The sequence below is a fragment of the Pipistrellus hanaki genome (genome assembly GCF_964339955.1).
Source record: "Pipistrellus hanaki genome assembly, chromosome: X".
Classification (NCBI taxonomy): domain Eukaryota; kingdom Metazoa; phylum Chordata; class Mammalia; order Chiroptera; family Vespertilionidae; genus Pipistrellus; species Pipistrellus hanaki.
The window spans coordinates 11,588,123-11,601,185 of NC_140524.1; the positions used below are offsets into that span (position 1 = coordinate 11,588,123).

The following is a 13,063-nucleotide window of genomic DNA, read 5'->3' on the forward strand; positions in this document are numbered from 1 at the left end:
CCCACACTCAAGTGGAGGAAGTTACCTCATCTCCAAATGCCAGTTGTCTCCAAGGAGCTTAAAACCTGATATTGTAGGATCAGCCAATTCTCAAAATCTTATCTATACATATAAAGTGATAATATGCAAATTGTCCATTACGGTGTCCCAGTAACAACCAATTTGCATAATGACAGACCAGCAGGAGGATGCACTCACAGCAGGGGATGGGCAGTGGGAGTCAAGTTCTCCGGACTCTGAGGAGAGTGCTTGACAGGAGCCTGGACTGTAAAGAAGGAAGACAAAGCAGCCACAGGGAGCTCTTCCAATCCCCCTGCATGGACACCCTACCCCAGCCCCTGCACCCTTGGGGGGGAGGACAAACAGCCTACTCCAGCCCCTGTACTCCGCTCTGCTGGGGCCAGGCACTCCTCTCCTCCCTACAACTCCAGACCCATGTGGAGGCAGGCCTGAGCGCCCCCCTCCCTCCCCCCCCCCCCCCCGCCAAGGTCAGACCCTTTCTCCCAACAGCAGCACCATCTCTGCAGCAGAAGCGCGCTGAACCTGCTGAACCTTGCTGGGGGTGCAGCTAAACCTGCCCTCCTAGCCCATCTGGCTCCATCCTGGCCCAGCCCCCACCCTGCTCCAGAAGATTGGAGCCCTGACCTGAGCAGATACAGCTGCAAAACAGCCAAGTACAATTTAAAGAATGGTGCCAAGTGAGAAAGTTTGACAGTTACTCCCCCTTTGGCCTCGCTGCCCACCCCCAGGACCCCCCTAACACTTCACCCCCACCAATGCCTCCAGGGACAACCACCATTACAGGGCTGCTGGCCAGAGCCCGCCCCTCTGAGGCCTGTGGCACCCTCTGGAAAGCTTAGATAGCTACAGTCCCAGGAAACAATCATGGCCTCCTCCCTAATCAGCACCTGCTACTGTGAGGGTACCTGTGGGTTTAAAAATAACAATCCCTTCCTGTTTAGACATCACTTACTTGATGAAACATTTCTAGGTTTATTAGCTCAGAACCTCTCATGACAACCCAGTGAGGTAGGCAGAGAAGACATTACAATTCCCATGGTATATGCGTATGTATTCAGAAATGAAGCTCAGAGAGGAAAAGTGTCAAGCCCAGTGGTTCCCAAGCTGCAGCACATGTCCCACGGTGTGGGGGGAGCAATTTGATTTTAAGTGGGGGCAATTCAAAAATGAGTTAACAGTGAATTTTTTGCATTTCTTATGGTTCTAGGGGCCTCATCTACAGTGTATCCTACATAATAAAAGGCTAATATGCAAATGACCGAATGGTGGAATGGCCAGTCATTATGATGCACACTGACCACCAGGGGGCAGACACTCAATGCAGGCACTGCCCCCTGGTGGTCAGTGTGTTCCCACAGGGGGAGCGCCATTCAGCCAGAAGCCAGGCTCATGGTTGGCGAGCATAGCAGCAGTGGTGGGAGCCTCTCCACCTCAGTGGCAATGCTAAGGATGTCCGACTGATGGTTTAGGCCCACTAAGCCATCAGTTGGACATCCCCCCAAGGCTCCCGTACTGTGAGAGGGCAGAGGCCAGGCTGAGGGACCCCCACCCCAGTGCACGAATTTTGTGCACCGGGCCTCTAGTTACTAATAACTACTTTTGATTGAGGGCTAGACCATGACTCTGCATCCATTAACTCTCCACATTTACCCCAGGAGAGAGGCAATGTTATTATCCATGACACTTTCCAAATGAGCAAAATGAGGCATAGAGAGCCCGAGTGAATTATCCCAAGTTTCACAGGTAACAAGGGGAAGAGCCGGGAATTGAACCCAAGCAGTCTGACTTCAGAGTCCTAGATTATAATCATCTGCTGTGTAAGACTAATCCTAACCTTCTAAATCAACCTCTTATTGTTCTCTCTGAGGTCATCGGGGAGCCCCAAGGTGTCAAACTCAATAGAGATACTCCATTCAGGATTACTGACCCAGTGGGACACTTTCACTTTCTCTCCCCTGTCCATCCATCATGATTCTGTGACACTTTACCTCCTTTGCCACACCTTCCAAGTCTCCTTTGCCTTTTTCTCTTTGGACCCTTGAACATTGATGTTCCCACTGTTCATCTTCTTGGCCATCTCTTATGCTACCATGGCATCAACTGCCTCTCTTTGCTTGTTCACACCTCTCCTCTGTGCTCCTAACCCATACCCCCACTGGACCTCCAGAAGCTAACATTGAACCTCGCCAGACCTGATTACTGTCCCCCAACTGCCCTCAGGAGGGATGATGACCAGGCAGATGCCTCCTCCACACTACGGTCTGTGCTCAGCTTGCCTGCCCCTCTCTCCTGGATTCCTTTGATATTGTAACCCATGTAGACATCGACACTGAGCCCCATTATATTAACTCTCATCTGTCTGAATATAATATGGAAATATCTTGAGCCCTGACTTCTCTCCAGAACCTTAGCCACAAACACTCAAATTCCTCCTAGTAATATGCATTTGGATGCCTACAAATAATCTAACTAAAAAAATGCTAAGCATTTATATCACCCTTCCCTTTGGTTCTCACTAATGTAATGAGTTGTGTTATCAAAAGATGCAGGATGAGAGTCAGGTAGCCTGGGTGGGTGCCCTTCACTGTGTGGTGACCCTTCAGGATCTGTTTCCTCACCTGTAAAATGGACATAGTGACTGTACCTACTTGGGGCAAGACAGGGCTTGGAGAATTCTAGCTTTCCTTTTGTTAACTTGATTCTCCTGCTGGAAAGTGGGAGAGGAGCTCTTAATGGACTGTTGTAGCTTGGCCACTTCCAGACCAGGTGTCAGAGGCCCTATGAATTCTTTGGAGGCAGCCTGGCTCCCTCCTGCATTTCTAGGGGTCACTTTAGTCCTGTTTCTCAGAGACTGGTCACCTTCAAAAAACCAATGAAGTAGCTTCCAGAGTTGCCTTATTAAAGACATTGTCACAGTGGGTGATTCTCCATCATTCCAGTAACAAACAGGTCTGCATTCCTGTCCTGGACCATGCCCTGTGCTGGGGCTCAAAGAAAATGAAGTTGCTGCCCTCCAGGTATTCAGGGTTCTTGGGACAAACTGATCCATGAGAGGACAACTGTGTGGATGATTCTCTGGTGGAGGTATGAACACAGCAATGTGAGAGCTCAGTGGGGAAAGCCCCTCGCACACACTGCCTCAGAAAGAAATTCAAGGAGTGAGGTTCCCCGAGGGGGGTGGGGCATCTAATATCAGACTGAAGAATGCAGAGGAGAAAGGGTATCCCAGTCAGAGCCTACAGTCTGCAGAGAGGATAGTGTGGGGACACATGGAGGCCTGGGAGACAGAAGCAGATGGCCCAGAGAGGGAGACTATGAGGGGAGCTTGTGAAGAGGGTAAAAGGAAGGCCAGGCAAGGTATTGAATTCAGGCTGCAGAGCTTAAATGGGGAATCCATTGTAGGTTTTTCCCCAGTGGGCTGGCATGACTATGTCTGCCTTTAGGAATGTTGCTTAGTTAGAGATGTGGAGGAGGGTCTGAAGACAAGGCCCTAAAAGACGGTGGCAGATAGCTGGGTGAGTGATGGTGGCCTGTACCCAGGGGAAGGCAGTAAGAACAGGGATATCTCTAAAATAGAATGTATAGGCTCGGCTGGCATTGCTCAGTGGTTGAACGTCCACCTATGAACCAGGAGGTCATGGTTTCATTCTAGTCACAGTATATGCCTGGGTTGTGGGCTTGATCCCTGGTGGGAGGTGTGCAGGAAGCAGCCAATGAATGACTCTCTCTCATCAGTGATGTTTCTATCCCTGTCTCCTTAACCCTTCCTCTCTGAAATCAATACAAATACAATACAAATATTTTTTAAAAATGGAATGATCAGGACTCAGTTACTGACTGGGGCAGAGCTATAGAGGAGGAGTTAAGGAGGAGAGTAAAGGGGCATAGAGATTCATCGGGACTCATTTTTTATGTCACTTCCTCCTGGAAGCCTCTCTAACCACCCCCCATACCCATGCTGATGAGAGGCCCCTGGCCAGAGCTCACAGTGCCTCAGGGGTTATCTTGGGCACACATTCTGGCTTCCCGCCCCAAACTCTAGGCTTTATAAGGTAGGGTCCCTCTCATGCATCATGGCTGCCTCCCAGGCCCTGGCATTGGGTCAGATGTTCAGCATACGCTCAATAATCACTAGTTGGGTAAATAACTAAATGAACGAAAGAGGGGAGAGAGAGAGAGAGAGAGAGAGAGAGAGAGAGAGAGAGAGAGAGAGAGAGAGAGAGAGAGAGAGAGAGAGAGAGAACGCTGAAGAGAGGCCTGATCAGATCTCCATTTGCCCACTTCCCCAGGGCAGGGGCTGGGCCTGCTGTGCTCTCTTCTGGTTGTGGCCCCTGTCCCTCGTCCTCCCCAGTACTGGACATGGTGGCATCATGGGCTGTCAGGCTGACCCAGGAACTCCACCCCATTCCCGGTGGCTCCCCTCACATAGGCAGTGCAACTGCTCCGGTGATCTCATGGCACTTCACAGACCCCGTGTCCCCACCAAGCACACCTGGCCTGTCTGGTGTTCAGGACTCAGCAGTGCTGAGACACCACAGCTGGTTCATGTCTACATCTGCTTCCCCCACCAGGCAAACAGTCAGTACCTTCATCTGCAGGGGTCTTCAAACTACGGCCCCGGGGGCCACAAGCGGCCCGCAGAGGAGTCTGATCCGGCCCGCCAGGTTTTTTGGGCAGTGAGCGCAGCCGAGGTGCTACAGTAGGAATTAGTAGTTCATATAGTCCGGCCCTCCAGCTCTCTGAGGGACCGTGATCTGGCCCCCACTTTAAAAAGTTTGAGGACCCCTGATCTAGGGGTTCTGCTGGGACTCTGCTGGGTCTCCAGAGCAGAGCCTGGCCTCTCACAGACAAAGTGCTTGCTCCCCAATAGTTGTGGAATAAAATAATGAGATGGGGGCAGAGAACCCAGGTCGATCATGTCTCCCACCAACCAGACTCCAGGCCTCATCATTTGCCTGCTGGTTCTTCTGGCCCCATCTCTAAAATGGTGTGGAAGGAGCCCGGACAACAGCAGGGTCCCCGTACCTCATTCCTTCCAGGTCTGGGGCCACCAGGCGGAGTCCTGCCCCGGGTGTCATGATCTGCAGGCGGACAATTTCCTCACCTCTTGCACTGTAACCAAAGGAGAGAGCCATAGAGTTGCTGGTAAGAAAAGTCTCCCCATCTGTTCTGGGCATCCAAGGGCATTCTCCCTCAGCAGCCTCCTGGCTAGTACAGTTGGACACCCAGACCCATTGCCAACCCCCACCCCTTGGCTCCTGTTTTGCCTTGAATCTTCTTGGTGCTGCAACTGAGCTTGGTCCACTGATATCCAGGCCCAAAAGGAAGGGAAGTGAAGGACCCTTTCACCAGTCCTCCACCCTTCAGGCACAGAGAGGGGTCATTTGGGTAGAAATAGAAGCACCCAGCCTCAACACCCCATCTGTAGCTGCCACAATGAATCCTGCCTGTTGCGTGACTGGTGAGTCCAGAGACTGTTGGTGAGGCCAATAGGAATTCTGAGTTCAGGAGCTAATATGGACTGATGATTAATAAGATGTCCACGCCAAGACTGGTTTGGCTCAGTGGTAGAGCTTCGGTCTGTGGACTGAAAGGTCCCGGGTTTGATTCCGGTCAAGGGCATGTGCCTTGGTTGCGGGCACATCCCCAGTAGGGGGTGTGCAAGAGGCAGCTGATCAATGATTCTCTCTCATTGATGTTTCTAACTCTCTATTCCTCTCTCTTCCTCTCTGTAAAAAAATCAATAATAAATATATTTATTTATTTATTATTATAAAATGCCCAGGAAACCTACAAGCCAAATTTAAAGTGAGCCAGTGGGGGAGGGATAGTGGAGACTGAGAGATGAAGGGAAGTGAGCAGGCCTGTGAGTCCACAGAGGATCTAACATTCTCAGTGCTCACTGGTCCCCTTTGAGGGTTCCTGTGCTCAGAGCACACATCCCTTCAAGTCCGATGTATTTTTGGGGGTCCTTTGCAGAGCCTGACACCCAGCAGCCTCAGGCCATAGTGATGGCCAGGGCTGGAGAAAACTTAGAACTCCCTGCCTTTGTGTGGGTACCCTTCACCCCAAATCACGACTATTCACATCCATTCCTTCCTTTGGTTGCCCCTGGCTGGACTCTGGGGTACAGATGGGGGTGAGCCCTATGCCTGTCCTGATGAGCCAGCAGGAGGGAGATGTGGAAGAGGGAGGTGGAGGCTGGCAAATACCTTAAATTCTGAGGTCGCATATGGTGCAGCAAAAGAAATAAGGAGAATGAGGGGTTTGACATGATCAGACTGCCACTTTAGAGAGGCCACTCCAGGGTCCCCAGGAGGATGAGGGATCGGAGGAGTCAGGGAAGTGGGTGACCCTGGGTGTTGACCCTGACATCTGCCTCCAACCTAGACTGAGAGTTCATGGAGGGCCAGCTCAGGGTCAGTGGGTTGTTCATATCTGTCTTTCCTGGGGACAATGGAGATGACCAGAGTGAAATGGCAGGGCTGCCAAGGACAGGGCCTCTCCCCGTGTGAAAACCAGGAGGGGCCCAGGAGAAGACAGCTCTGATTTCTGTCTGTCTCGTCCCATGACAATAATGATGACAGCATAAAGCCCCTGACCACTGCCCTACTTGCCCCATCTAAGGCACATGGTGCCAGGGAGCAGGGACACATTGCACTTGAGGATGTCACAGGCAAGTAAAAAACACTTTCTCACTGGCATTTTTTGTTATGCCGGAGAGGGAATAGAAATAAAGTGTTGCCTCAGCCTGCCCAAGCTGGCATCTCTCCCTCAACACCTTCTTCCTCCTTCGTCATCCCCCTGAGCAATTGCTTTTTAAAGACCTAGGTCAAATGGGAGCCCTTCTAGAGAGGCTGTTATGGGTTGCATTGTGTGCCCCCAAGATATGTATTGAAGTCCTAATCCTTGGTATCTGTGACCCAGTTTGTAAATGGGTTATTGAAGATGTAATTAGTTATGATAAAGTCATGTTCCAATATGGTGGGTCCTAACTCAATATGACCGGTGTCTATAAAAAGGGGACATTTAGACACAGGAACACAAAGGAAAGATGGCCACGCAAAGGGAGAGGCAGAGATTGAAGTGATGCATCTCCATGCTAGGAAGCACCAAGGATTGCTGACAACACCCTAAGAGAATATTCTAGAACATTCTCCCCCAGCGCCTCTGGAGAGAGCATACAGACCTGCCCGCACCTTATATTGGAATTTCTAGTCTCCCGAATTGTGAGGATAAATCTCTGTTGTTCAATCCACTCACTTTCTGACACCTTGTCATGGCAGCTGGAGCAAATTCATACAAGAGCCTTCCAACCTCTCCTCGCCTGCAGTGCTAGACAAGCCCCGTCACCTCCCCAGTCACTCAACCACAGGTGGCTCTCAGACTAAGAGCTGCTGAAGGTCAGGAACACTCATCCAGTGGAGCCCCAGCTGGCCATGGGAACACGACTGACAGAGGCCTGTGCTAAAAGAGGAAGAGGGGTAGGGGAGAGAGGAGGGAGTACAGGTTTCGCCAGCTCTCTGAAAATAATGTTCCTGTAAAACTTTTCAGAAGCCGAAAATTGTATAAAGGGAAGAGACAATGAGCTGAATGCTATTTTTTCTTTTTGCCTTTTTTTCACAAAAGCAAAAATCCTCTTCAGGTTTATTTTGGTTAGCGAAACAGATACTAATGTAGGTCTTTTGGCTCTTTTGCAAAGCAAAATAGCAGAAGGCAAACTTTGGAAAACCCTGGGATACCTGTACCTCCTTCTCCAGAGCCCACAGCCGCATTTTCCTCAGGGGCCAGTAGGTGGCGATAGTAGCATCTTTCGTTATTTGAAGAAAGGCCTTGAAAATTAGCAAGTCTCTAGTGGGAGCCTCTGACAATACCAGCACCCAGGCACTACACAAAGGACTTTACAAGCTTTATCCTATTTAGTACTTGGGACAGCATTGTGTGTGGGGGGGGGCGGAGAGGTAGCTTTCACATCTCCCTATTTTACACGTGAAGAAGCTGAGGCACAGAGAGGTAAAGTCACTCAAGGTCACACAGCTAGGAAGGGGCAATGCCAGGGTTTTGCCTTATACTGGAAGCTGTGCTCTTACTCACTGCTTCCAAGCTACTCTACAGGCAGCATGCTGGGGCACAGACTGCAGGCCCTGCCCTGGTTAGGTGAGGCACAGTGCCAAGGAAGCTTGAACAATGTGCTATAACAGGGCAGCAGCCAGGCCTGGCAGCCCTCAGGCCAGTCAGTGTCTCTGGGAGAAAGTATCCAAATGAGCTCAGTTTATAATGTGGGCAGGAATTATCCAACAGCAAGAAAAACTAGACTGACCCAAGAAACTAGGCCTGGGGTGCATGGAGGGAGGGCCCCTTCAATGTGTGAGCAGTGTGTGTGTTGGGGAGGTGGGTATAGACACTGGAGCTGAGGGGCCTTTGGGACATCCAGGCAGGTCATGGGTCTGGAGCAAGATTGGAATTCCAATGGAAGGAAAAAGACAGCTGGAAAGCCCTGAGGACACAGCCTGTGGGCATCCTTGTGTGACAATTCCCATCCCAAATTTTCAGACCTCCTTGAAGTCAGTAAAGGATTTGACACCTAAGATAGGGGCACTCCTCCTGGTTGGCCTGATGCATGAGATGAGGAGCTGACCTTCAGACTTGAGCCAAAGGGGACAGAACAGGGTTAGGCTTGTGAAGGGGGTGGCCTCAAGAGGACCACGCCTGGGAACAAGGCTGTGATATTCTTCTGTCCCACTCTGCCATACACCAGCTTCTTCTGAGGTACTGCAAGTGTTCCCCATGGGACTTAGATTCTTTTCTTTATCATTCTTTTTTAAAAACATGTGACTTTTTGTGTGTGTGTGTGTGTGTGTGTGTGTGTGGTGTTGTTTTTTTTTAAATTGATTTCAGAGAGAGGAAGGGAGAGGAAGAGAGAGAAACATCAATGATGAGAGACAATCATTGATCGGCTGCCTTCTGCACATTCCCTACTGGGGACTGAGGCTGCAACCCGGGCACAAGCCCTGAATGGGAATTGAACCGGTGACCTCTTGGTTCATGGGTCAATGCTCAACCACTGAGCCACACCAGCCAGACAGGGCTAGAATTCTTGAAGGGAATAGGCAGGCAGATAGGAGCTGGGGTTGAGAGACTGATGATGGCTGCCTGGGCCAATTCAGGGCCTGACTGGGTCAAGTCAGAGAAGAAGGCTGCCTAGGACTGGCCAGCAGCTCACTTGGACGCTGCCTGGTAGGGACGAGATATTTGATGATGGCAGAATCTGAGGAAAGCAGCCCCATGAGAACTATCATGCCTGCCTGACCAGTCATCCTTCCAGGAGGAGGCTGGCTTGTCTTGAGATACCTCTGGTGTCTGGAACATTCCATAATCTGGTTCTAGTTCTGTTTCCTGGGGCTTTACAGGCAAGTTTTATCTGAGATAGCCCACCTCCAGAACTGGGAGACGATACACATCTGTTGTTTGAGCCACCAGCTGGGGCACTTTGTTATGGCAGCTACCTTGCTATGACAGCCAGGTGATGGATATTAGACATCTAAAGGAATTTTCTGGAATAAATGTCAAAATACCTTTCAAATCTATAATATAGTACAACTGAATTCTCCTCTGGCATTCTGTTTTTAAAAGCATATAAAACCATTCATTGCTTTAAAAAAAAAAAAAAAAAAAAAGGAAAGTCAGAGCTTTGCTCTGTTTGGGGCTGAATTGTGTCCCCTTTTAAATTTGTATGTTGAAGTCCTAACCCCTAAGACCTCAGAATGTGCCTGTATTTAGAGATAGGATCTTTTAAGAGGTGATTAAGGTAAAATAAGGTTATTTAGGTGGGCTGTAATTCTACCTGTCTGGTGTCCTTATAGTAAGAGAAGATCAGGACACAGACATGCACAGAGGGATGACTATGTGAGGATACAGTGAGAAGACAGCCCTAGCCGGTTTGGCTCAGTGGATAGAGTGTTGACCAACCCACAGACCAAAGGGTCCCAGTTTTTATTCTGGCCCTGGTCAGGGTGTATGTGGGAGGCAACCAATGGATTTGTTTCTCTCACGTCAAACTCTCTCACTTTCTCTCTTTCCCTCCCTCCATCCCTCCCTCCCTCTCTCTCTAAAAATCAATGGGAAAATATCCTTTGGTGAGAAATAACAAAAATATAAATAAAGATAAATAAAAATAAAAGCCAAGGAGAAAGCCCTCAGAAGGAGCCCACCCTGTCAACACCTGGATCTCAGACTCTCCTCCTCCCAGAATTGGGAGACAATATAGTTGTTTGATTTGCCCAGTTTGTGGGACTTGGTTACAGCAGCTCTAGCAACCTAAGACAGCTCCCATATCCTATCAGTCACCAAGTTCCATTATTGATTGCTACTTTCTGAAGAATTCTCAAATATTTCCACTTGTTCAAAAGTTCATGTGGACAAAAGTTCAGAAAACAGGTAAGATCAAAAGAGAAACTGAATGAAGAAAATAGGCTTTCTGGCAGAGAAGCCCCTGTGGCCACCTCCTCCTCTCCCCTCCCAGCCCCAGCCCAGCAGAGAAGGTCTGCACAGGTGATCTGTCTTTCTCCTGGCACTGAGGAGAGGACCCTGAGGACTGTGGACACATACAATGATTGAGGGGCTTGAGTTGGGGATGGGAGTGGGGCTTGCAGTGGCATTATGAGAGCTAGAACAGTCCTTGGAATCCCCAAAAGTGAGCTGTAGGGATAGGTGCTCTGCCCCTCTGGCCTCGGGGTCTTTCAGGGGTGCCACAGAGGCACAGCTTTTAGCAGACCTGGATTTGGGCAGAGCTGCCAATCCAGGCAGATGCTTTAAACAGCAGCAACAATAGGGCACTCTCTGCAGGACTTCGCAGGATTTAGCACAAAGTACAAGGAGGTATTGAATGCTCTTCATCCGCAGACAAGAGAGAACCATTATCTGCTTGGACACTCAGGACTCAGAAATCAGGGCAAATCAGGGCCCTGCCTAGAGTGAGATCACCAATGCTCGGCCTGCTCCTGCCTTGTCACCCCACTGCCAGATCCTCCCATCTGACCAGCTTACAGGCCAGAGCCAGCTCTCAACACCCACCTGGGCTCCAGGCTCCCGGCAGGGCTTGGCAGACTTGGCATGCGCTCAATCCAAATTGCCCGAGACACTTTGGCTCGGCCTCCATCCGCACTGGCAAAAAAGGCATCTGTGAGCGGTGCTGGGTACTGTAGAGCCTCCTTCCCCAGCAGGAGCGGGAGGACAGGGTTGGCAGGTTGAACTTGGCCAACTTTTAGGAGAGCCGAGAACAAACCTGAGAATGGCAGGGTTGGCGCCCCAGTGGCGGACCCGCTCCAACCCCGTGACACAGATAACCACTAAACAGACAAGAGTTCAGTGCTCTCTTCCTGGAGGCCAGGCTGTTTTGCTTCTTTCAGCCCTAGGACATCCAGCCAGATAGGCCCTCACTGATTTCCGTGCCCCATCCTGTCACTGGGCACGTGAGGACACCGACTCTGAAGCTCTGTATGGAGGTGACCTGGCAGAGGTTCCACAGTGACTGAGTAGCAGGCAGGCCTGGCAGCCACCAGCCCCAGGCAGAGATGGGTGACTGATTGATTACCTGCTGGAGCCAGGAGGAGATCTTGTCAGAGCAGGTGGGTCCTGCCTCTTCTCAGAAGGCCTGTCCTCCTCCACCACCTCCACCCTTTGGGCAAGAAGAGAAACAGATGCACCACCTGCTCAGCTGCACCTGAAGGACATGCTTTCTTTAAGTGGGGTTAAGGTCATAAGGTGGCTCAAGCTGGGGGCTCAGCGACTCCACCTTGGGATAAGAACAGCATACTATGTGGAATAGTGTCCCTCCAAAATTCATCTGCTTGGAACCTGTGAGTGTGACATCATTTGGAAATAGGGTCTTTGCAGATGTAATCATGGTTAGATTAGGTCATGCTGGAGTAGAGTGGTCCCTAAATCCAATACTTGGTGTCCTTATTAGAAGAGGTGTATTTGCATACAGACACACAAAGGCCAAGTGAAGATGGAGGCAGAGACTGGAGTGATGCAGCCACAAACCAAGGATGCACCAAGTGTTGCTTGTAGCTTCAGAAGCAACGAGGCCAGGGACAGTTTCTCCCTCAGAGCCTCCAGGAGGAACCAACCCTGCTAACAACTTCATCTTGAGCTTCTAGCCTCCAGAACTGGGAAACAATACATTTCTGGTGTCTATGCCACACAGCTTGTGTTACTTTGTTATAGCAACCCCAGGAACCTAATACAGCCATCAAGAGCGCATCACCCTCGGCTGGCTGCAGTCCCATCAGCCTTTCTGGTCTTCCAACATAGAAAAATGTTCCCACCTCTGCCCACCTCTGGGATTCTACCTGCAACACTTGGTGTGCTGGCTATTTTTTTATTTTTTGTCCTCAGCTTATTATGAAGATCTTCCGTGTCTACCCAATAGAATATCCCCAAAATTCCATTTTCCAGAAGTTTCTTCCTTGGCCTCCCCAAATATTCTCCTCTCTCAAAAGATGTCCTTTTCACTTAATGGTGACACCGCTCCCTCACTCAGCTGCAGTATCCTGATCATTCCTTGTTAAACCTTCTTCACCCTTTAGGGACTATCTCCAATGTTATGGTCACTTTCAAAGGCCTGACTAACCAGGTAGGGATTCCCAATGACAAGCCTCTGGACTCCTTCCCTGTGATGGCTCCTGTGTGGGCATTGTCCAGCCTGTCCCTGGTCAGATGGGAGGACCAGGGAACAAATCCTATGTACTCCTACAGCTACTTATGCTTCAAAACCCCAGAGGCCCTTGAAATACTATGAGTCAGAGGCCCAGCCCTATTGGCTACTGGCAAATGGGAGTGTCCAGCCACACAGAACTGGATGCCAGGGCCATATGTGCCACGACAGTCCTCCAGGTGCTCACCTGGCCTCCAGACAGAAGCACCAGCCCATTACAACAACCCCTGCTCAGGAACAGCGGCCTCACTGTATCCAATGACCCCCTACCCAGTGCCCACACTACACTGTTGCTAAAAGGAAGCCTTCTCCATGGCCAGCAAT

At 50.2% G+C, this 13,063-nt stretch overlaps 1 protein-coding gene across 4 annotated transcripts in view; it reads right to left on the bottom strand.

The window, feature by feature from the left end:
* ZNF185 (zinc finger protein 185 with LIM domain) overlaps window positions 1–13,063 on the bottom strand; it is a 71,193-nt gene that overhangs the window by 35,485 nt on the left and 22,645 nt on the right. For 3 of the 4 annotated variants that reach the window (XM_084871065.1, XM_084871064.1, XM_084871063.1), the window contains exons 11-13: window positions 11,615–11,698; window positions 11,095–11,184; window positions 5,047–5,133 (exon numbers count right to left, since the gene is read on the bottom strand). In XM_084871065.1, coding sequence (XP_084727191.1) covers window positions 5,047–5,133; window positions 11,095–11,184; window positions 11,615–11,698 — 261 coding nt within the window. The remainder of the gene's footprint in view (window positions 1–5,046; window positions 5,134–11,094; window positions 11,185–11,614; window positions 11,699–13,063) is intronic. The other variant, XM_084871066.1, reaches the window with a different exon arrangement.